General features: G+C 39.5%; 1 protein-coding gene across 1 annotated transcript in view; it reads left to right on the top strand.

Annotated features, from left to right (window-relative positions):
• nr3c2 (nuclear receptor subfamily 3, group C, member 2) overlaps positions 1 to 24,378 on the top strand; it is a 120,276-nt gene that overhangs the window by 78,347 nt on the left and 17,551 nt on the right. The window contains exons 4-6 of the mRNA XM_060873132.1: positions 5,143 to 5,259; positions 11,924 to 12,214; positions 15,968 to 16,112. Of these exons, the coding sequence (XP_060729115.1) occupies positions 5,143 to 5,259; positions 11,924 to 12,214; positions 15,968 to 16,112 (553 nt within the window). The remainder of the gene's footprint in view (positions 1 to 5,142; positions 5,260 to 11,923; positions 12,215 to 15,967; positions 16,113 to 24,378) is intronic.

The following is a 24,378-nucleotide window of genomic DNA, read 5'->3' as shown; positions in this document are numbered from 1 at the left end:
TGTGAGGCGAACGTGCTAACCACTAAGCCGCCGTGCCTCTGAATGGTTTCTAATAACAATAATAATAATAATATTCTGAAGTGCTTTGCTCCTCTTATACTACACCAGGCTGTGACGAGCGTTTTATTGAATAAAGAATGAAACATACTTTTTATCCATTTATAGTTACATTTTATGGTGTAGAATATCTATAGAAATAGATATTTTTTCTTAATAGTTTTCTCTCTCTCTCTCTCTCTCTCTCTCTCTCTCTCTCTCTTTCTAAATTTCAATTTCAACAAGCATTATTGACATGACCATGTACATGTACAGTATTGCCAAAGCATAAGGACAAAGTAAATAACAACTCTTATTAATTAAGTGATAAATATTATTTAGAACATAGGAGAACATAATGATTAAAATATAGTCATAGTAATAATGACTACATGGGATCTTAACACTCTGTGTGTGTGTGCGTGTGTGTGTGTGTGTGTGTGTGTGTGTGTGTGTGTATGTGTGTTACTCACTGTCCCTCAGGTTGTGGCAGGCACATACATACTGTCCTGCTAAAATGGAGCTCTCCCTCATTTCCCTCTCCCTCCCTCTCTCTCTCACACACACACTCACACACACACACACACACACACACGCACACACACACACGCACACAGTATCTATAGCAACACTCTAACCTTTCCTAAGCTAGTATCCCGTAACAAACTAGCTTAGCTTGCATTCTACTGTAGCTCTTGTCTTTATCAGTCGAGTTCTGAAGATAACAAGCTTGTTTGTTTTACATGTAGTTTTGGAGTAAAAAAAAAAATGCATGAAAAATTGACCTGACATTCTGTATGCGGCAACAGTCAGAAGCAGAACGTCACATCATGCGATTTCTATCAGGTTGATCGACCCAAAACTGTGTACAACATTCTGTTATGCTTATATCATATTCCCACACTAACTAATTCCCTTATTAACAAAACCTGTCATAACTTGCGATCTGATTGGTCTGGACATAAGAAAGGTAAATCAAAGTAATAAAGTTTCTACAGTAATGAAATAATAAGAGGCAGTAAAGCTAAGACATTAACATATGTTAACGTTAAAGTGCAGCCTGTTGGGAATATTGTGCATGCGGCATGTATTTAAATTTACACATATCTCTTCCAAAGGCACAAACTTCTTCTTCCCTCACTATGTTTTACGCACCCAGGGGCACACACAGTAAACACACAACGTATTTGCATTAACTTCTTTAGGGCAATGATTGACAGGATTCGTGGGAGAAGCTCAGCACACAGGGTGAAGAGATGTGCAAACGGATTTCAGGTCTGATCTGCATCAGTGTTGGAGCGATGGAAAAAGGTGGGGGAGGTTACATGGTGGAGGACAAGCAGGAGAAGGGGAGGTGAGGATGGTGGAGGGGGGTAGTGTTGTATTTCCTGTGTCGCAGTTTACTGTTTTTTAGAGCAAGAAAAATGGGCTTATGTAACGAGTCACATGACCGAGCCAGAAATAGTGGTGGAGCTACAGCTGCCTTTGCTCTTCCAAACAGATCCCGGGCTTTTTTGGCAGCCTCAACTCGCACACGTTCCTCTTCGCCAAAAAAACCCGAGCGTCACAGAGAGACCCGGGCTGAGTGCAGATTTATAGGAAGTTAGATTTGAGGAGAGGAACTAAGCAGTCGCTCTGAGTGCAGGAGAGAAGGAGAGGTGGAGGGAGAGGGATCTAGTGGGAAGCAGGAAAGAGCAAGAGAGAGAGAGAGAGAGGAAGAACGTGTGACACACACACACACACTCACACACACTCAGAGCCGTGTGTAACCTTGCAGCACGGCTTGAGGCCGGGAAAGCAGCATGAGGGAGGTTTAAAGCGCGCACACACATACACACACACACACACACACACACACACTCGGACACTTGCACGTGTGCACACACTTACATAAATGGGGAATGGAGAGGATTTACAGTGAGATAATGCAGCGTCACACACTCTTTCCTGAAACACTCCGTAACGAGACTTTCACCTTAAATTAGTTCCATTTACTTAATCTAGAATTATGGATAAAAATGAAAAAGATTCCTAGATACTAACCTCATTTATCTCTCATGTAACACTTTAAGTGAAATTAATATACTGTATGCACGGTATATACATATACACATTTTCATCACAGTGTATGACTATTAGTGCTAATTATACAGTAGCTTATCCACAATTGTACATTTTCTTTGGCATATTGAGGTGATTGGTTAAAAGTCATAACATGGCTTCATCAGAAATCTCATACTGTGACAGTACCTGCTGCATTCGATTCAGTAGCTACTGCATTTGATTCTTTATTTACTGCATTTGATTCACTGTCTTCTGATTTGATTCTTTACTTACTTTCGATCCAGTAGCTACTGCTGTTAATTACCCACATTTGATTCAGTATTCAACTCAGTACCTAGTGCATTTAATTCTTTACTTCTTGCATTCAATTCAGTACCTACTGCATTTGATTCGTGAACTTTTTGTCATATTCCAACACTAACTAATTCCCATATTAACAAAACCGATCATAACTTGCGATCTGATTGGTCTGGACATAAGAAAGGTAAATCAAAGTAATAAAGTTTCTACGGTAATGAGATAATAAGAAATTTGCTTCAGTACCTACTAATGCTTACTGATTTGATTCTTTACTTGCTGCAGTCGATTCACTAGTTACTGCCATTGATTCAGTACTAATTGCAGTTGATTTAGTACCTATTGCATTTGATTCTTTACTTAGTGCAGTCGATTCTTTAGCAACTACCAGCAACATTCGATTCACTGCCTACTGACTTAATTCTTTACGTACTGCATTCGATTCAATACCTATTGCATTTAATTTAGTGTCTACTGATTTGTTTCTTTACTCACTGCATTCGATTCAGTAGATACCGCATTTGATTCTGTACCTACTGCATTCAATTTACTACCTACTTTATTACCTAGAGTACGTACTGATCAGTAAACATGTGTAGCATGAATACAATCTGGACACACTACATCTACCATGTTGGCATTATCCTGTGACCTTTTTTCCATCTGTTTTTCCTTGTTTAAACCTTCAACAGATTAACAGTTAGCTCATGTGTTGTTAAACAAGTATGACTTAACCACAAGAAACAACGTTTAATACCCACAGCACTTTCACTCAGCTCTTCCATGCCAGTCCCATTGCATTATGGGATAGCGCTGTATGCACTTTTTTCCATACAGCAGAATTCAGAGGAAGGAGGAGAAGAAGCAGTAGCTCATCTGGGTATTTTTCACCTAATGTTTTGTGAATACTCAGAATCCAGACATACTGCTCCTTAGGCGTACTGCTTTTCAGTAACTTTATACTAGGGTAGATCTGATAGACCTGGCTTTTCCTAAAAACGGCAGGACTTCCTGTAATACAACTGCTGTGTTAAATGATACACACTTCCCTGTTTATATTTCAACCAGGGAACCGTCTCACTGAAGTAGGTGTGTTTTAATAATGCATTTTAATATAGTGCCAATTTTGTGGCCAACCTTAAAGCATAATATCACCTATATACACTTGGGAGCATGTGGTTATAGGAAATTAATATAAAATGGGATGTGATAAAGTTTATTATTGTCTTAGAACAGCACATCACAAAGGGTTTTATTCCTCTTATACCACAAATATTAATATTATTATTATTATAATAAGGGGGCACGGTGGCTTAGTGGTTAGCACGTTCGCCTCACACCTCCAGGGTTGAGGGTTCGATTCCCGTCTCTGCCTTGTGCGTGTGGAGTTTGCATGTTCTCCCCGTGCCTCGGGGGTTTCCTCTGGGTACTCCGGTTTCCTCCCCCAGTCCAAAGACATGCATGGGAAGTTGATTGGCATCTCTGGACAATTGTCCGTAGTGTGTGATTGCGTGAGCGAATGAGAGAGTGTGTGTGTGTGTGTGCCCTGCGATGGGTTGGCACTCCGTCCAGGGTGTATCCTGCCTTGATGCCCGATGACGCCTGAGATAGGCACAGGCTCCCCGTGACCCGAGGTAGTTCAGATAAGCGGTAGAAAATGAATGAATGAATGAATGAATTATTATAATACATTTTATTTGTTAATTGCAAGTACTGTAAGTGTCACAGAAGTGTAGAATTGTCTTAAAAAAGATTTAATCCTAATTTACAGCGCGCTTTTAAGCGACTCACCTCGTAAATTATAACACGTCGCTTTTTATCTGTTTAGAGTTACACGTACTGATGCGGAGCATTCGCAAAACAGGTTTGTTCAGCACTTTAGCAGCACTTGTTTCCTTAGCAACATCTCTTTTCGGTAGTTCGGAGGACAAAAGAGAAGTTCGCAAGACAAAAGAAAACCCGTAGAGCAGAAACTCATCTGTCTTTCTACTCTCTGTCTTTTAGAAAGCACTGACACTGGAGACTCCATACGAAATGATAAATAAGCAGAGGGACATTAGGAGTCACTAAGCAGTGTTCTCTTGATTTGACGATTTTCAGTCTTGTCCATGATGACATCATTGTGTCATTGTGTGTTGAAAGTTATGATGTAAACATATATGTGAAATGTGGAGGAAAGGTTTTATTATTTTATTATTTATTACTATTATTTCTAAGTATATTTATTTATTTATCTATCTATCTATCTATCTATCTATCTATCTATCTATCTATCTATCTTTCATTTTATGACATAATTAGTTTCTTACACAGGAACTAACGTACAAAAAATACACAAAAGTCACAATAATACATACAAATAAGTTTGTTTCCAGTCGTGGCCTAATGGTTAGAGAGTTTGACTCCTAACCCTAAGGTTGTGGGTTCGAGTCTCGGGCCGGCAATACCACGACTGAGGTACCACGACTGAGGTGCCCTTGAGCAAGGCACCGAACCCCCCCAAACTGCTCCCTGGGCGCCGCAGCATAAATGGCTGCCCACTGCTCCGGGTGTGTGTTCACGGTGTGTGTGTGTGTTCAGTGCTGTGTGTGTGTACTTTGGATGGGTTAAATGCAGAGAACAAATCCTGAGTATGGGTCACCGTACTTAGCCGTATGTCACGTCACTCAAAGCAATCTTTTAATATGCATGATTGAAATGGTAAAGGTTTTGAACTCCTCTCTTCCTCACTGTGTCTGTCCACAGGTCAGCACAACTACCTGTGCGCTGGAAGGAACGACTGCATCATCGACAAAATCCGACGGAAGAACTGTCCGGCTTGCCGGGTACGAAAGTGTCTGCAGGCAGGGATGAATCTCGGAGGTAATCTCCAGCAACAATCAGCACACAATACACTATATAATATATTTCTTACTCTGTAAGAAACTTCCATTTTCACACGTTTGCTCTGTTATTAGAAAAGTCACATTGCACAGAGTCAACAAGCGAAAGATATTTCTGCACAGGCAGCAATTAAACGGAAGGATCGCTTACAAACGACTCGGACTGCGGCTCTGTTCAGTGATCGCTCTGTACATAAACAGAAGCTTTTATGGAAAGGAAAATGAAGTGACGGTAATGTTTTGTTAACACTGAGGTCACCCGGTTCACATCATGATAGACGCCTGCTCACGTGCATGAATCTCAAGCTGACGGAAAAAATGATGCTATTAAATGATGCTTAAAAGTAAAAAAGGGAGAAATTACTTTTTAAAGATTTCATTCTGAATGCAGGACAGGAGCACTGTGAACATCAATGTGTGATTAGAAAGCTTTTGTTTCTTTCACTACAACACGTAGATATTCAACAACAGGATTAAAGCGTGATGCTCGAATCTGTCAAAAAATTGCATTTAGCTAGCGAGCGTTTAGATTTCTTTAAGCACACAGACTGTGACCTAAGATACTATAGATTGGTACCTAAGAGAGTATAAATTTATACTTAAAATACTATAGATTTGTACCTACGATACCATATAATTTCGTATCTAAGATACTATAAATTCATACCAAATACCATAAATTTGTACCTACAGTAAGATATTATAAATTCATACCTAAGTTAGTATAAGTTTGTACTTAAGATATTCTAAATTCAAACATATTATACTGTAGTATTATACTATAAAATTAATACCAAAGACTCTACATATTCATACCCAATCCTATAGATTCGTACCTAAGATATATATATATATATATATATATATATATATATATATATATATATATATATATATATATATATTCGTACCTAAGATACTATAGATTCATATCTGAGAGTATAAATTCGTACCTAAGATTCTGTAGAATTGTACCTACGATACCATGTAATTTCGTACCTGAGATGGTATACATTTGTACCTAAGACACTACAGATTCATTCCTAAGTTAATTTTAGTTTGGACTTTAGGATATTCTAGATTCATTTATACTATACTATAGTACTATATTATAAATTCTTACATAAGACACTATAGATTTATACCTGATACTACTGATTCATTCCTAAGAGAGTATAAATGTCTACCTAAAATACTGCAGATTTTTACCAAAGATACCATATAATTTCAACCCTAAGTTAGTATAGGTTTGTACTTATGAAATGCTAAATTCATACATACTGTATTATGCTATATTACTATACTCTAGATTCATTCCTAAGAGAGTATAAATTTGTACCTAATGTAATATAGATTTGTACCAAAGATACTGTATAATTTTGTATATAAGAAAATATAAAATCATACCTAAGACACTATAGATTCACTCATTCATTTTCTACCGTTTATCCGAACTACCTCGGGTCACGGGGAGCCTGTGCCTATCTCAGGCGTCATCGGGCATCAAGGCAGGATACACCCTGGACGGAGTGCCAACCCATCGCAGGGCACACACACTCTCATTCACTCACGCACTCACACACTACAGACAATTTTCCAGAGATGCCAATCAACCTACCATGCATGTCTTTGGACCGGAGGAGGAAACCGGAGTACCCGGAGGAAACCCCCGAGGCACGAACATGCAAACTCCACACACACAAGGTGGAGGCGGGAATCGAACCCCCAACCCTGGAGGTGTGAGGTGAACGTGCTAACCACTAAGCCACCGTGGCCCTGTACTATAGATTCATACCTAAGATATTATAAATAACCTAGAATTCTAATCAGCAATCAAGCATAAACAGGTACGTTTCTATTGTTCAGATCAATGTTAAGATAAGATAAGATAATCCTTTATTCATCCTACAGTGGGGAAATTTGCAAGTTAATGAAAGTCAACATGAAATAGACAAATGCTGATGGGCTTCATGTATCAGGCTTAATAAATTTGTATGTAAATGTTTTCATAGGCCACATTGAATTAAAAAAAATCCTAAAAGATTTACATAATTTGTGTTAATGCTGATTTTCTTTATCCTCATGTGCATATGTTGATAAATCCTTAAAAGCTTATTGATTTGTAATGCTAGCAACCCATAAATTACCATTTAAATCTGATCTATATTTAGCAATGCTAATAAAACCATAGAAGGCAAATTGTATACAGCTGAAAATGACAAAATGACAACTATACAGTGTTCCTGAATACACTCTCGCTCACTCTCACTCATCTTCTACCGCTTATCTGAACTACCTCGGGTCACGGGGAGCCTGTGCCTATCTCAGGCGTCATCGGGCATCAAGGCAGGATACACCCTGGACGGAGTGCCAACCCATCGCAGGGCACACACACACTCTCATTCACTCACGCAATCACACACTACGGACAATTTTCCAGTGATGCCAATCAACCTACCATGCATGTCTTTGGACCGGGGGAGGAAACCGGAGTACCAAGGAGGAAACCCCCGAGGCCCGGGGAGAACATGCAAACTCCACACACACAAGGCGGTGTTGGGAATCGAACCCCCAACCCTGGAGGTGTGAGGCGAACGTGCTAACCACTAAGCCTTCCTGAATACAGTACTGTATACAGTATATTAAATCTTCCAGTAATGCAGCTGAGCCATTGATGGCTACTGAAGCCACACTAACCTGTTTCTTTTGTATATAGTGTCATTATTTTGTAATAATTGTGTAGTTAGTCTTATTTGTCTTCATTTTTGGATTTGTTTTCTAGCGCTTTCTTTCAATCCTTATTAGGAAGTGACTATATTAAATGATAGTTACATTTGTGTGAGAAATGAATAAGATTTAACCTGGCAGTGTTGTTTTTATACAAATTTGCAGCGATTCCAATCAAGGTTCAATAAGAAGGCGAACCTTCTTATTTTATACATGTACACAAACTCAGGCGCTCTCGTAGGTTACGTTTTTTTTTTCTGAACTAACTAGATACACTACATTTCTTGTGTAAAATCTCCTGCAAGTGATTTACCAATAAATTTGTTTATAACAAGTTTAATAAATGAAGCCTAATGGCTTTTTGTGAGTCTGAAAAGCCAAAAAACGGTCTGGCATTAGTCCGCTACAGTAATAAACAATGCGGCTTAAAACAGGCTGTTGGATTTGAACACCATCTAGGTTTTGATCTATTGTGTGTCCCTCTGTACTTCGCTAGTTTTAAGCAAAGCTGACAGTTTGGCAGATTAAGCAAACACAACTCATGATTCCAGGTTCACCAGCTGAAACCCAGCACACGCTGGGCTCCTTATTTTTTTCCACATCTGATCTCTTTCTAACACATTTTCTCTGAGCAGCCCCATCAATACAGGCCTCGCTAAATTCCCTGCTTTGGTGGAGTAGGACATGCTTGAGCGACTGATTCACTCGCTTTGGTTCCTTGAAGTCCAAAAACAGTGTCTTTATTCAGACTTTCCAGGCAAGACAAGTGAACCTCAGTGTGTGAATGACACATTTCTTATTAAATAGTCACTCAGACAGACATTAAGCGGTTTCTTCTGTTAGTGTTTACAGAATGACTGTGCACTGATTGTGAGAATTCTTACTTCACATACTTTATGAAGGATGATAAACAGCTGGTGGGATACGGTCACTACGTGAGATGGAAGTACAGGAGGTGTAAAATGTTAGTGGGTTTGACTGCAGCAGTGTTTTCTCACTCCAGACCATTTGATTGATGGCCTTGTTCTAAAACCAGGGCAATTTTCTACTTATACGCATCATTGCACATGAAATTAACATCGTTTCTCTCAAATTGGAGTCTTAGGTTCTGCTAAAAACAACCATGTAATTGCAGTCTCTTGTGTCAGCTCTTATCAGTTTTGTTTATGTGGGTTCATACAAAATCATTGTGTATTTTATCTTGGTTTTATAATGAGTTGTGCTTTTTAAAAAAAAAAAAAAAAAAAAAAAAAAATGAATCATCAAAACTGGTTTTACATAAAGTCCTCTGTCAAAAGAAAGGTCTGTCTAGCACCTTATATTTACAGAATTTGGTGGCCCTGGGATTTGAACTCACAGTCATTTAATCAGTGGGACAACACCTTAACCACTAAGCCACCACATCCTTAAAGTGTTCGTTAGTTTGTCCCTCTGGGGGAATCCTTCTAGGTTTCTAGTTAGTACCTTTTTATAGTACTGATCCCTAGTAGAACCTTATTACCTAACTCTTTACCAGGAGTACACTATTACAATATATGTTAAGTCTATAACCTTTAAGCCCTGTTCGGTTTGTTCCCTTGGTGTAACCCTTACTGTACATTATGTGTAGAACCCTACAACAGACTATTTTCCTGTCACAGAAGGTTATCAGTGTCCATTAGAAATATTAACCCCTTAGCCATCTAATAAACTTTCAGGAACAAGTTTTTTTTTTGAGTGTGTAGCAGTGAGTAAGGGGGGGCACGGTGGCTTAGTGGTTAGCATGTTCGCCTCACACCTCCAGGGTTGGGGGTTCGATTCCCGCCTCCGCCTTGTGTGTGTGGAGTTTGCATGTTCTCCCCGTGCCTCTGGAGTTTCCTCTGGGTACTCCGGTTTCCTCCCCCGGTCCAAAGACATGCATGGTAGATTGATTGGCATCTCTAAATTGTCCGTAGTGTGTGATTGCGTGAGTGAATGAGAGTGTGTGTGTGCCCTGCGATGGGTTTTCACTCCGTCCAGGGTGTATCCTGCCTTGATGCCCGATGACGCCTGAGATGACGCACAGGCTCCCCGTGACCCGAGGTAGTTCGGATAAGCGGTAGAAGATGAATGAATGAATGTTCAATCTAGAACCTTTAGTCTTTGGTTTGTATTAGTTGGGGAACATTTAAAGGTTCCATCTTTAGGGATAAGAGATTTTAAAAGGGAAACCTACAGTATTAGGTAATAAGTTTCTGTAACAATTAACATACATCACTTCAGGAACCCTTTCCCCCATTAAAAACCCCTACTGCTTTCTAAACACTCTAAAGTGGGTAAAGAGATTTGTTTCTTTAAGAAACATTAAATATATAACAGCAATATTTTACAATAGGCTGCATCTATATCTTTATCAGAATGGATCCCAGGTAGGACCATGTTAGGAATCTGAGGCCCTTAACTATCTAGGTAGCCCTTCAAAAACCCGTTCCTACGAGTACAAGATTCGCTACTACTTTAAACAGCATTATTTTTGAAGAAAAGGTAAAGGGCCTTCAGTTTGTTCTCCTGAAGCATCCCTTAAAGGTTCTATAAGAAATTCTACCACAGACCCTATTCCTGTCAGAGAAAGTTCTGAAATCATCCTAACATCCTTCAAAAACACCTCATTAGAAGTCTTTAAAACTATTTCTGTAACGACATACTCTTAGAGAGAGACAGAAAAAAGTTACATCTGAAATAGATAAGGGTTTATTGGGTTTTTTTTTATTCTGTGGACATCCTTAGGAGTTTTATGTCAAAACCTTCAATAAAACATTCTGGTAGAATTCAAAGTAGAAAAACTTCTACCATCACAGTAGAACCACTGGCCATCCAAAGACCCCTTCAGGAACATTTTAAGAGTATTAAATTATATCGTCGCTGTCGGGCGGAATCCTCGTATCTCCAAAACCGTTATTTTTCAGGAAATTAAAAAAACGCCGTACCTCATCTGCAGTGCACAGGGTTTAGTCCGCGTTGCAGTGGATTGTCTTGCGCTAAATTCCTGTCCTCAGACGAGCACCAGAACTAGCGGGGGTCAAGATTTTTTTTTCTTTGAGCCCAGTGTTTTGAAGACATTTACCTCAGAAGACGTGTTGATTCGTTGCGACTCTTATTAAGGAGAAATATGCCGCGAAGCTCTCCCATGGAGTGAGGAAGAGGTGGACAGTTGAAGTGTCCAATGGAGTTATGAGATTTGTGCTCAAGCTATTTTCAAGACTTTAGATTGGTTAATAACTTGTAAAAATAACAGACCCACGTGGGGACTGACCAATAGCATCGATATATGAAAAAATATGAAATTGACCAAATTAGGACATACAAGGTTTCCACCCGACAGCGACGATATACTTCCTGCACAGCACGCTAGATAAATCTGGAAGCTTTAGGGGATGAGATATTTCCTCAGGCAAAAGCTTGGTTCTTGGTAGAACAACATAACAGGCTAGTAGATTGGGTTAAAATTAGAAACTTATCAACTTTGAAAAAAAAATAGAACTCAAACCTCTTGATGGGGTTTCTTGGGGAACTTTCGAGGATCTGCTTTATGCTCTCCAACAAATGTTTTCAGTTTTGTATAGAACCCCATAGGAAACTAGAACCCTTAACCAGCTAAAGAACCTTTCTTAAATGATTTCCTATTCTCTTATATAAGATAACATCTAGAACCCTTAAGAGCTCTTTGGGTTGTTCTTCTGGAGCAAGTCTCAGTAAAACTCGGATCACAGACCTTTTAAGTATATTAAAAATATATTAAGTATATTTGCAAGCAGAATCATGTTAGAATCAACTTTCTGAAACATTCCACTTGCTTAACATTGGAATTCTGAACATGAATTTGAAAAACACTCGCTTTATATAAACAATTTAAAGCTAACTGCAACCATTGCTAATGGTGACTTCGTTTCTTCTCTCAGCACGCAAATCGAAGAAGCTGGGCAAGCTGAAGAGCGTCAGCGAGGACTCGTCTCTTCAGAACTCAGAGAAGGAGCTGAGCTCGAATATGGCTCTGGTTCCTCACAGTGCCTCTGTGGCTCCCTTCCTCTCTCCGTCTGTGTGCAGCGTGCTGGAGCTCATTGAGCCTGAGGTGGTGTTCGCAGGTTATGATAACACACAGCCTGACACCACCGATCACCTCCTCACCAGCCTCAACAAACTTGCCGGCAAGCAGATGGTGCGTGTTGTCAAGTGGGCCAAAGTACTTCCAGGTACGATTCACACTTTTCTCAGGTTCCAGATTAAACAGTATGAAAATAAAAGATAGAATACCTACTTCTTGACATCTGAAGCTGATTTTTATATGGTTCAGCAAAAAAAAAAAAAAGAGATGTGTTCAGGAACTTCTTACTTCTTCAGCAGTAAAGTTCAGCATCTTGTACAGTATAGCTATATAGTGCCTTGTATCAGGATTCACCCATTTGCACATTTTTGTATTTAATACATGAAACTGAAATGGATGTAATTGGGATTATATGTCAGGGGACTTGTGTCAGGGATTGGCTATTATGAAAAATGGAAATAATATGGCAGAACTGCAACTTAAGATTTCCAAGAGAGATGTAAATGCTATGTAAAAAAGGCTAAGGTTAACACTCCACATGATGGTACCACAATCATGCTTCACTATAGGGATTGTGTTCTGAGTGATGAGCAGTTCTGGGTTTCTACCAGACATAATGACCAAAGTTCTGGTCTCATTTTGATCTCCCAGACTGAGAACATGGTTCATGCAACTTTGCAGAGTGTTCAAACTGTTGTTGACCTGTGAACAGACTCTTCTGAGTTTTTCTTGGCATCTTTGTTGCTTCTATGACTAATATAGATGTCCAGGATTTGGCATGCACTTTTATTGAGAGCGATTTGTAATTTATGTCGTATTTATACAACTGAGCAATTGAGGGTCAAGGGCACAGTAGAGGACGCTTGGTGGATTTGGGATTTGAACTCACAACCTTCCAATGCGTGGTCCAAAACCTTAACCTTTTAGCTTGTGATATTTTTTGTCATATTTTTGTCCATTTTAGATAATAGTCTTTAGTAATGCTTCGTGGGATATTTAACATTTTCAAAGGGTTTTTTTTTTTTTTTTAATAACGAAATCCCAATCGATAGATTTCCAGAAGTTTCCAGAAGTCTGGGACTTGTTTTTGTCTTCATAATTCTGCATGTATTAGATTTGTGACACTTTATTTGCACACATGCCAACTCCATTCGCCTAATCATTTGAGTTCTGATGATGTTTAGAGGTTTCACAAATCAGGGAATGTTCACTCGTGATTCATATAATAAATTCCAACTACAGTTCCAGGTTGTAGCGCTATATAATGCAGAACAAGTTTATAGTTACACCCTAAAATTTCCTGCGACACTTAAGAATTTTTTCCGACGTTTGTTTATAAATTTTAAGTCAGCCATGTTATCAGTGTACTACAACAATAGCACTAGCTGTAGTTAGCTGTAAAGTAAACTAATGCCACAATCGTTTCCTACAAGCCATACAGGACCCGAGATGTAGTGCAGTGTTTATAACTGAATTATCCTCACCGTAATGAAGGGAATGTGGTGTTGACTACATTTTGAAACGCTGCAGTTCACACTGTAGTCGTTAAACTCACCCCCTCTGAGAAGCCATTTGTTGTATTGCAATTATTTGATACCAGGGTGTCTGCTCACTTTATCCAGATGTAAAAATAGAAAGGCAGGCAGACACAAGGGGAAACTGGTCCTTGCTGACTTTCAGACACACGCTGAGATGAAGAGCGCCTCGATTCAAATCAAGCATGACTACTTACTTTGCGTCATTGGGATAGCAGTATTGTAATGTTTAGTGTGTTAATGAGGCAGTATTCATTTACTAATGGAAAAAAAATAGGCTTTCTAACCAAGAAGAGTGTTAAGAACGTAATCTACATTTGAACAGATGCTTATTTAAATGATGACAGTTTAGTTTAGAAGCTTCAATTTGGTCCTGCTGTTGCACACAAATGCCAAAACGCTGCTGAATTCTCTGTCCTGATTGGTTAGAAGGTTGTTATGTTAATGTTCTAGCTCTAATGCATTAGCATTTCTATTATTATACGAAATGTTGATGGAATTTGTGTATGCTTGTTTTATGATGATTTGTCTATGTACAAGTCAAGTAACGAATAAAAATATCAGTGTTGGAGAAGTGTTATTGCTCTTAATATTTAAAAAAAATATAGATTTTTTATTAAATTATTTACATATTTCTGTCATGAAGTCACGCATGGCAGCAGCATGCGGCCATGTTTTCCTTCAGAGCTCACAGTGGGAAGTGTACAGACAATCTATTGCTTTTGAGTCAATGAGTAAGTGCGTATTTTTTAACTAGAAATGTTTACGAGATTCCTGCTGCCCTGCTGAGACCTTAAAACCTATCCAAGCTCTTTGAAGTCTTGTCAGTCTGAAATACGCTTACGGCTCGCTGACTGGTAGCTGTTGTCTCCGACATGGCGCTGGTGCCGGTTCCAGAGCCGGTGCCTGTGCCAAAGCTTAAACAGTCTGAAAAAGAGTCATTTCCATCAACAGTTGGTTGAGTTTCAGAATGAAAATGCTGCTGCTGGTCTGGAAGCAATTAGAGCTAGACTTAATGGGCTTGGATGGTGGTGTCGTTTCTTCACCGTGACATGACAACCTTTAACGATATCCTGGTATTAAAACCTGATAAGGCAAATTATCGCTATTGGATTTAAAAAAAATGAAGCACATTATCTTAGTAACTATAGCAAAAGTCACATATTATTCCACCCACATTCCAACAAAGGCATTTCCCAGCTTTATTTTTCCACAATCTGCCCAATGTTTTGTTACACAATTAGGAACAAAAGAGTTTGTAAGCAAGAACTTCTACCCAATCAATGCTCAGAATGTGGGAGTAATCATATCACCAAAGATGGAGGTTCTGAATGCGCTGGTGGACTGCAGCCTGATGTGTATCCAGTGGATCAAACTGAGCACTTAAATACTGACAAATTACTGTACAGTAAGCAGAGTTTAGTGAGACAGCAAACAATCATGGGTTCTGTACCAGATCTTTTTATCTATTTATCCAATCCCACATCTTTATGTTAATGACTTAGCTAAAAGCAGCTCATCAGACTGGAGACTAGCTACCGTGCCAGAAAAATTAGAACAGAAAGAGAATACATTTGAGATGTGATCTCTGATCTGACAACATGGTTTGTTTTTAACAAGAACTCAGTGATGAAAATTTGACAAAATTGAACGGAGAATCCATAAACACATCATTAACAGCTGTTACAGTGTTACAGGCTAACTAGCTAATTAAGACCGTTGTAAAAAAATGAAATAAATGAATTTACGTATGAGATCTGTAGTTTTTAATGAAGTACTTCATTGTTTTTACAACAGAAGGTATCAAACAGTAATTCAGTGAATAAGAAGAGCTTTAAAATTTAAAAATAGTTTTCTACTTCCCTAACTGTGCTAAAACAACACCATGACTCCAGCCTCATCTTTAGCTGTGGGACTTTAGCTGACATGAAACAATTTCCTCCTCATGTTTGACTCATGATAAGCACGTGAGCTGTTTTAAAGCAGGCCACGAGCTGTGTTACGTGTCCTCTGAGTTTACAATAGACAACATGGTAATAAAGCAAGGCCTTGGGTGTTTCGTGTAATGCTAATTCTAGTGATAGAGCCAACAATTTTATTGTGTCTAGACAAATATTAGCACAGAGTAAACATCCAGCTACGGTACCGGAAAAACAGCCTAACTCCATCTACATGTGTGTATACAACTTTGTTTACCTGCTTGTTCGTGTATCACTGAGGTACTTTCTAACACACAAAGACACACAATCTCTCAGTCTCGGGCTAATAAACAGACGCTAGCTACTGTTTTATTTCTGAGAGACTGCAGATTTAATGGAGTGTCCGGTTAAGTCCTTGTGTAGTGATACTCTTTTTCCTCCCTTCAGGTTTCCGCTCATTGCCTATCGAGGACCAAATCACACTTATCCAGTACTCGTGGATGTGTCTTTCCTCGTTCTCGCTTAGTTGGAGATCGTACAAACACACCAACGCCCAGATGCTCTACTTCGCCCCGGACCTCGTCTTCAACGAGTAAGTGACCCTAAAGGTTATTGTTCAGCCAAGGCTCATGTTACTAAGTAAAGAAAATCTTTTATTGCCTCACTTTATTGCAAAATAAATGTAAATTGTACATAATTATGTAATAATTTGTTTTCATTTATTATAAGGACATTGTGCTAAATACCGACAATGCAAGACACAAGAATACAATCTATATTATCTAGAATATTCGATCTTTTTGCTTCTTTTGATTTTTAATTTTTTTTATATATACACAAATATAATTTAATTCATTTCACCACCAGATTGTGCAGTTTTAAATAAGATACCAGGATACAATGAGACAATGTGATATTTTTCAGAGCAGGTGATCATATGCTGAACTTCTCAAATTTCTTCCCATAAACCTTGCGCTTCACATACAATTTCACCCTTGAACTCAACACTGTGGCTCATTTCGAAAGCGAAAGGAAAGTGATTCAGCTTCAATGAAATTTCTTTGAAGTAAACATGTGAGGATTAGTCTCAGAGTTTACATGTGGTTAAACATACAACATCATGTACACATGAGACAGTGCCAGGGAGAAATACCAGAAGGACACTTGTCCTTTGGGAAGGGGTCAAACAGGAAGGAGAAGCTCAGTGGTTAAGGGGTTGGGCTACAGCTCAGAAGGTTGTAAGTTGAAATCCCAGAACCACCAAGCTGCCACTGCTGGGCCCTTGAGCAAGGCCCTTAACCATCAACCCTTTTTTTTGAAATACTTAACTAGCATGTATGCTACTGTATAGCTAGAGAAGTTTAATGACATCCTAAGGGACGTTCTGTTAACTATTTTAAACTCTTTATAGAGGTGATTCACGCTCATTAGGGATAAATATAAATGTACAATTGATCATTTATATCCTGAATTTATAGATTAAACTGAAAATACTGTTAAAATATCTTAAGAATAAAATTTCAAATATTTATCGATAAAGTTTTAAAAATTCATATAAACTATTTGTAATGAGTAATTTATTTCTAATTTTTTCTCATTAGGAATCAATATAAATTTACATAATTTATATTCTGAATTAAAGACGAAAATTTCAAACACTCAAATAAATAAAATATTTTTAATGAACAATTTGCCTCCTAGTTGATCAGTAGGGATAAATATAAATAAAATAAATTTCTATCCTGGATTGTGAATTTGTGTAAAACTACTTTGTGTCACTTTCCAACTCTACACAAATAACATTGACTCAACTTTGATTTTTAATAATAAAGAAAAAAATAACGAATGAGAAAACTTTTCTTCTTCGCATGAGCATCGTGAAATTTGGACGACGCAACTTCTTGATGAACAAGCGAGTACTGTGCTGTAATAATGACATAAAGACTTTTATTCTAAAATAATGTTTGATTAATAAGATTTAGAGGTGAATGCGGGGGCACGGTGGATTAGTGGTTAGCACGTTCGCCTCACACCTCCAGGGTTGGGGGTTCGATTCCCACCCCCACCTTGTGTGTGTGGAGTTTGCATGTTCTCCCCGTGCCTCGGGGGTTTCCTCCGGGTACTCCGGTTTCCTCCCCCGGTCCAAAGACATGCATGGTAGTTTGATTGGCATCTCTGGAAAATTGTCCGTAGTGTGTGATTGCGTGAGTGAATGAGAGTGTGTGTTTGCCCTGCGATGGGTTGGCACTCCGTCCAGGGTGTATCCTGCCTTGATGCCCAATGACGCCTGAGATAGGCACAGGCTCCCTGTGACCCGAGGTAGTTCAGATAAGCGGTAGAAAATGAATGAGCTATAGCTAAAGGTCATTTAAACCCAATAACCTAAAGGTTTGAGATAAATAACTTTATTTATATTTACTTTGTCTGTTGTATTATTTTAGCATTCACATCTCACTCACTCACTCACTCACTCATTTTCTACCGCTTATCCGAACTACCTCGGGTCACGGGGAGCCTGTGCCTATCTCAGGCGTCATCGGGCATCAAGGCAGGATACACCCTGGATGGAGTGCCAACCCATCGCAGGGCAAACACACACTCTCATTCACTCACACAATCACACACTACGGACAATTTTCCAGAGATGCCAATCAACCTACAAGGCAGGATACACCCTGGACGGGGTGCCAACCCATTGCAGGGCACACACACACTCTCATTTTCTCACGCAATCACACACTACGGACAATTTTCCAGAGATGCCTAGATATGTATTTATTAATGTAATATCAGAAAAAAAAATTGAATGGTATGAAGGTCTTTGCTCTTTGACTGTCCACTGGGACGATTGCGTAATCCAGTCGGTGGATATACATACAGTACGCATGAACATTGTAGAAAGTGTAAAGTCCTGATGAACTCAGGGCTTAAACCAGATTCATTCTGAAAGTTGCTGTGGCAGCGTAGCGCCTGTGGAGCTGAATGAATTGTTCTGGCAGAACAGAAAGCACGTTTTCTCCATAAGCACCCCTTGATCACATCAATAGAGTCGGATAGTGAGGTCAATGGGGCGTGTGATTCAGCGAGATAGACAAGAGATTACAAGAAACGAGGGAGTTGAGCGTGGTGTGTTGTTCCTGACGACAGAGGTGATGAGGGAAATGAGCAGACCCTGCAGGACGTCTGGAAAACTACATCCTGCTGCCATGTGAGGAATTGGCACGGCTTGTAGGTGGCATATATATTCTGTTATACATTAAATCTCTTCAATTCAGAAACTTAACGTCCAGTATGACATCTGGACTGTCTGATAGTCAGAAAGTCCATCAGTGCACAAATTTGGATATTTAATCAGGATTAGAATCCACCCGCACAAATAAATTCAATTCACTTCCATGTCATTGATGCGTTTTAATTCAATTTATTTGAATTGAGAGACGACATGTGGAAGCAAGATGAAGGTGACACTGGATAGTGCGAGCATAATATAAATAATATAAAGTTGTTCCCAGAGTCGCAGCTTTAACCCTTTTTACCAGTGCACAGTCAGACTTATGGCACATTTTCATTCGGCATAAACAAATGAATCACTTTATCTGTGCAAGTCTGATCTAAAATAAGTCAGGACTCATAGTCATTCAACTAAAATGAGTTTTCCCCTGGGGGCACGGTGGCTTAGTGGTTAGCACGTTTGCCTCACACCTCCAGGGTTGGGGGTTCGATTCCCGCCTCCGCCTTGTGTGTGTGGAGTTTGCATGTCCTCCCCCTGCCTCGGGGGTTTCCTCTGGGTATTCCGGTTTCCTCCCCCGGTCCAAAGACATGCATGGTAGGTTGATTGGCATCTCTGGAAAATTGTCTGTAGTGTGTGATTGCGTGAGTGAATGAGAGTGTGTGTGCCCTGTGATGGGTTGGCACTCCGTCCAGGGTGTATCCTGCCTTGATGCCCGATGACGCCTGAGATAGGCACAGGCTCCCCGTGACCCGAGGTAGTTCGGATAAGCAGTAGGAAATGAGAGTTTTCCCCTCTGCTGACAACCTTGACAGAATTTTAGTGGTTAAAGATAAACACCTTTACGTTTCAGACGAATCCGTGTACTTTGAAGCTATGAATAGTATTTGTTTGGGAACTATAAATATATTTCTCCTAGTAGGAAATAGTTATAAAACTTATGAACTACAAATTCTTAAAGTCCTGAGTGTCAACTTTCATATGAGCTTCATTTTAACCACCACTGTGGAGTGTGACATGATAAAGACTTTCAGTGCTGAACATGGACACGTTCATTACGTTACAAATTCCATTTTTTGGTCTTAAGAGTTAAACGAGGAGCGATATCTCGCGATACCAGACACGCCTCAGACAGATGGCAGCTCCTGCATGCTCCTCAGGTAGTTCCCCTTACAATGTGGTTGAAATGTCCTCGGCGTTATGCGGTGACGTCCGTTCTCAGAGCTGCGGCACTCGGAAATGTTTCCCACACATCCTGACGTGATAGCGCAGAGGAATGACGACCGTAGCATGGGTATCTGTGTATTCCTGGCATGCTGGCAGATCGCCCCGAATGAGCATGTCGGGCAATGCAGCTAAATTACTGCCCCCTGGAATGCCCAGCAGTCTGCCAGGACAGTCACGATACCTCGTGTGGCACACGCATATGTGTTAAAGTTACTTCAGGCCAAAGGCTTAAGCGCAGGATTTTGCTGCAGTATGAACAGACAGCATGATCATTATTACCTCTACGGTACAAATAGATCAAGCTACTTACTGTCTGTTATTCTGATTGATCAGAAGGAGATCTTGGGAGATCAGAAGGAGAACAGCAGATCTAATGGTAGTTCTAATACCTTAGTGTATATTGCATTGTAGTAACCACTTACACATGGCAGATGTTCCACATAAAAATAGAAATAGTCCTTGATGTCATGATGATTTCTGTGAAGAAAAAATCCTGTTTTTAAAGTTTAACGTTTGTAGTGTCTACAGTCAGGGATAGTGATCTTTCCCCTACAGGGAAAATCTCCATGATAGAAGATTATAATTTCCTGGTAAAAACTTCTCCAGGACATAATCATATAATCATCGTCTCTGAGGAAATATTCTTGAATGGTTGTAATGTCATACAACAACTCAAGCATTTCACTATGCTTATATTGCCACTAAATAATAACTAAGACCTGAGTTTTTTTTTGTTTTGTGTTGTTTTGTTTTTTTTTCATTTTTATTCCTATTGTTTTTTTCGTCCTTTTTATTTACATTGTATTTGTTTATTTTTTGGACGGTTGTGATGTCATAAGTTTTATTCAAATGACAACACGAGGGTAGGTTTTTGCCAGTGCTTTATAACTAACACTTGATTTTTTATTTTTATTTTTTATTCCTATTGTTTTTTTCATTTACATCCTTTTTATCTACTTTTGAAAATTTCAATATATTAATAATGATGTCATCATAAAATTATGAAATTAATTCTGACCATGGGGGTACGGTGGCTTAGTGGTTAGCACGTTCGCCTCACACCTCCAGGGTTGGGTGTTCGATTCCCGCCTCCGCCTTGTGTGTGTGGAGTTTGCATGTTCTCCCCGTGCCTCGGGGGTTTCCTCCGGGTACTCCGGTTTCCTCCCCCGGTCCAAAGACATGCATGGTAGGTTGATTGGCATCTCTGGAAAATTGTCCGTAGTGTGTGATTGCGTGAGTGAATGAGAGTGTGTGTGTCCTGTGATGGGTTGGCACTCCGTCCAGGGTGTATCCTGCCTTGATGCCCGATGACGCCTGAGATAGGCACAGGCTCCCCGTGACCCGAGGTAGTTCGGATAAGCGGTAGAAGATGAATGAATGAATGAATTCTGACCATGTTACATATTATTTTGGTTGTATTATGTCCTGATGTTTCACTCTGCAGCACAGACCTCTGTGTACAGTAAAAAAAAAAAAAAAGTAGAGCACGGTGGCCTTAAAAGTTATTGATTAACGGCAGAAGATGAAGTGAAGCCCTATTTCTATCAAGTGTTCTATCAAAAACTGCAAATAATTCTTTTAATAGACGTAGGAGATTTTTTTCCTCCTTTGCTCATTAATCCTCATGTCGTGTTAAAGAAGTGACGTTTCTTCCTGTGAAGCTAAGTTCAAAACCACAAACAGAAGTCTAATAAAGTTCCTCTCGGGTTATTTGTGTGGTTTATATTTTGGTTTAATGACTAATTAGATCCTATTTTTTACAAAAGGGAAAGTTTATGTCATAAACACAGAAGATTTTTGTAGATAAGAAAGAAAGAAAGAAAGAAAGAAAGAAAGAAAGAAAGAAAGAAAGAAAGAAAGCGAGAAAGAAAGAAAGCAAGAAAGAAAGAAAGAAAGCGAGAAAGAAAGAAAGAAAGAAAGAAAGAAAGAAAGAAAGAAAGAAAGAAAGAAAGAAAGAAAGAAAGAGAAAACGAAAGAAAGAAAGAAAGAAAGAAAGAGAAAAAGAAAGAAAGAAAGAAAGAAAGAAAGAAAGAAAGAAAGAAAGAAAGAGAAAAAGAAAGAAAGAAAGAAAGAAAGAAAGAAAGAAAGAGAAAAAGAAAGAAACTAAATAAGGAGATAGATAGATAGATAGATAGATAGATAGATAGATAGATAGATAGATAGATAGATAGATAGATAGATAGATAGATACTGTAGTAAATGATACAGTACAGTAATAATTAGCTTGTCTTGAGAAGGTTGTTGTGAATGAACGCTGCATGTGAATAAGATACGTTTAGAGGCCTGTAGTTGGGCAGTAGGACTTTAATGAGAGATCCTCCAGCACTGCTGTGTGTACACTTCTGTGTGTGTGTGTTGTGTGTGTGTGTGTGTGTGTGTGTGTGTGTGTGTGTGTGTGTGTGTGTGTTTGGACTGCTAAGTGTCCGCTGTATTTCTGAGGACACCAGGTTTCACACCTCCTTCTCCTAACAACTCATTACCATTGCCTCCATAGCAACTGAGAGCCTGGTAGTGAGAAGCTGCGGTCAGTGTTCCTTCCTTTCTCCCTCTACTTTTCCCCATTTTCACCTTCCCTCTCCCTCTCCCTCTCTCTCTCTCTCCCTCTCCCTCTCTCTCTCTCTCTCTCTCTCTCTCTCTCTCGAGCAATGAGTCTGCACAATCTGAGCTACTGCTAAACAAACTTCACGTAATCTTTTGCCAAACAGACGTGAGGAGAATAAACGAGGGATTGTAATTGAAGATGAAGACGCTTTTGTGACTGGGAACTGAAACGCTTTGTGCCCATCTGTAAAATCTGTCCTCTTCAGCTTCAAGCACTTGACTGTCTTTAATGTCATTGTATTCCCTCACCCGTGCCCTTGTTTGTAGCCTGATTGAATGAGACATATGCTGATAGGAGGACAAGGAGAATACACTCGCACTGACAGATTGACCGCTATCAGTTCAGGATCAGTGATGAAGGAGAAAGACGAGTAGCCAGACAGACAGAAATCTGAGCCAGTTGGCATTGCAGGTCAGAGCAGAGAACTTCTAAACAGCTGGCTGTGAACATTAAAGATGCTTCCTGAAGACGTTAAATGTCAACTAGATGGAAGGCAAAGCATCTCGACTAATAAAATAATCCCAGGGATTTTTCACGTCATCCAAAAGCATTAAACCTCATCGGAACGTGGCGCGATGGAAAGAACGCGGCACCGCGAAAAACGTTTACTCTAAACTTCTAGAAGAATCTTTTAGAAAAAGCTTCAATATTTATAATGTTAATATATGATGTTCAGTGCAGTCCAGTATCAGTTTTAGAATGAATTTGAACACTGAATATTGATGTGATTGACAGGCTGAGGGAAAAAAATAAACTCGCTGATTTCTGCATGGCAGGTTGTGAGTTCGAATCCCAGTAGCTTCCAGTGTTGTCTTCTTGAGCGAAGCCTTTAACCCTTATGTGCTTGACTCAGTAATAAATCGCTTTGGATAAAAAAAAAAAACAATAATATTGAGTGCAGCAGTGTTTTCATCCTCGAGGCTCTTCAGCTCCTCGTCTGTATTCTCTTGCTACAGCACACAGCGATGGGGCTTTCCCTTTTTCCCTTTTAAGCAGTTGTCTGATCTTCATCCGATAACTGGTTGTCTGATCAAGAAAATAATGTGGTTTGCGTGTGGAATCTAAAAGCTTCCGGTTTGTCTTAGCGGCTTGGTGTACAGTGGCTCAGAGGTGAAGGTTCTCCAAAACTGATCAGAAGGCAGTAAATACAGTATATCCTGCAACTGCCCAGTGCATGAGCGTGAAAGCCTCAGCACATACAGTATACGTCCCTGTACATAAAAGCTTGTGTGACCAAAAATAACAATCTTTGATCTGACAGTTGACTCGGTTTCAGGGTTAAAGATCTGGAAGTCCAAAATCCACCGTATCCTTTATTTAGGCTTTAGTAGTGTAGTTCAAGTTCAGCCCCAACCACTGGCACCTTCCTGGCTTTTGTCCTTGAGTGACACCCGTAACCATAACCACCAACTCCCGGATATGACGCTGATCCTTCTTCCCTGACCCTGCACTTCCTTTTTCTAAGTGTGGGAATTAGGGTCAGGATATGAAAGTAGAAAATATCCAGTGTCAAACCGCCACATAGCTTAAAAATTCAATGAAACCCTTCAGAGTCAGGCTGCATGTAATAAAGCTACTGAGAGGCCTTAGTCATGTACAGTGGGTAGGTTTCACACACAAACACACACACACACACACACACACACACACACACACACTTGTCATATTATCTTTGACTTTCCCTGACATTAATTAATGTGCATAATTAATGCTATGCTACACAAATCTCGAGCAAACCTCCTGAAATGTCCGAAGAAGTTAGAAAAAAGCAGATATTCCTGTCCTTGTGGGGACATTTAG

This window comes from Tachysurus vachellii, chromosome 6 (assembly GCF_030014155.1).
Source record: "Tachysurus vachellii isolate PV-2020 chromosome 6, HZAU_Pvac_v1, whole genome shotgun sequence".
NCBI classification, from domain to species: Eukaryota; Metazoa; Chordata; class Actinopteri; order Siluriformes; family Bagridae; genus Tachysurus; species Tachysurus vachellii.
Note: the sequence above shows the minus strand (reverse complement) of the source record. Positions and strands in the feature narration are given on the sequence as shown.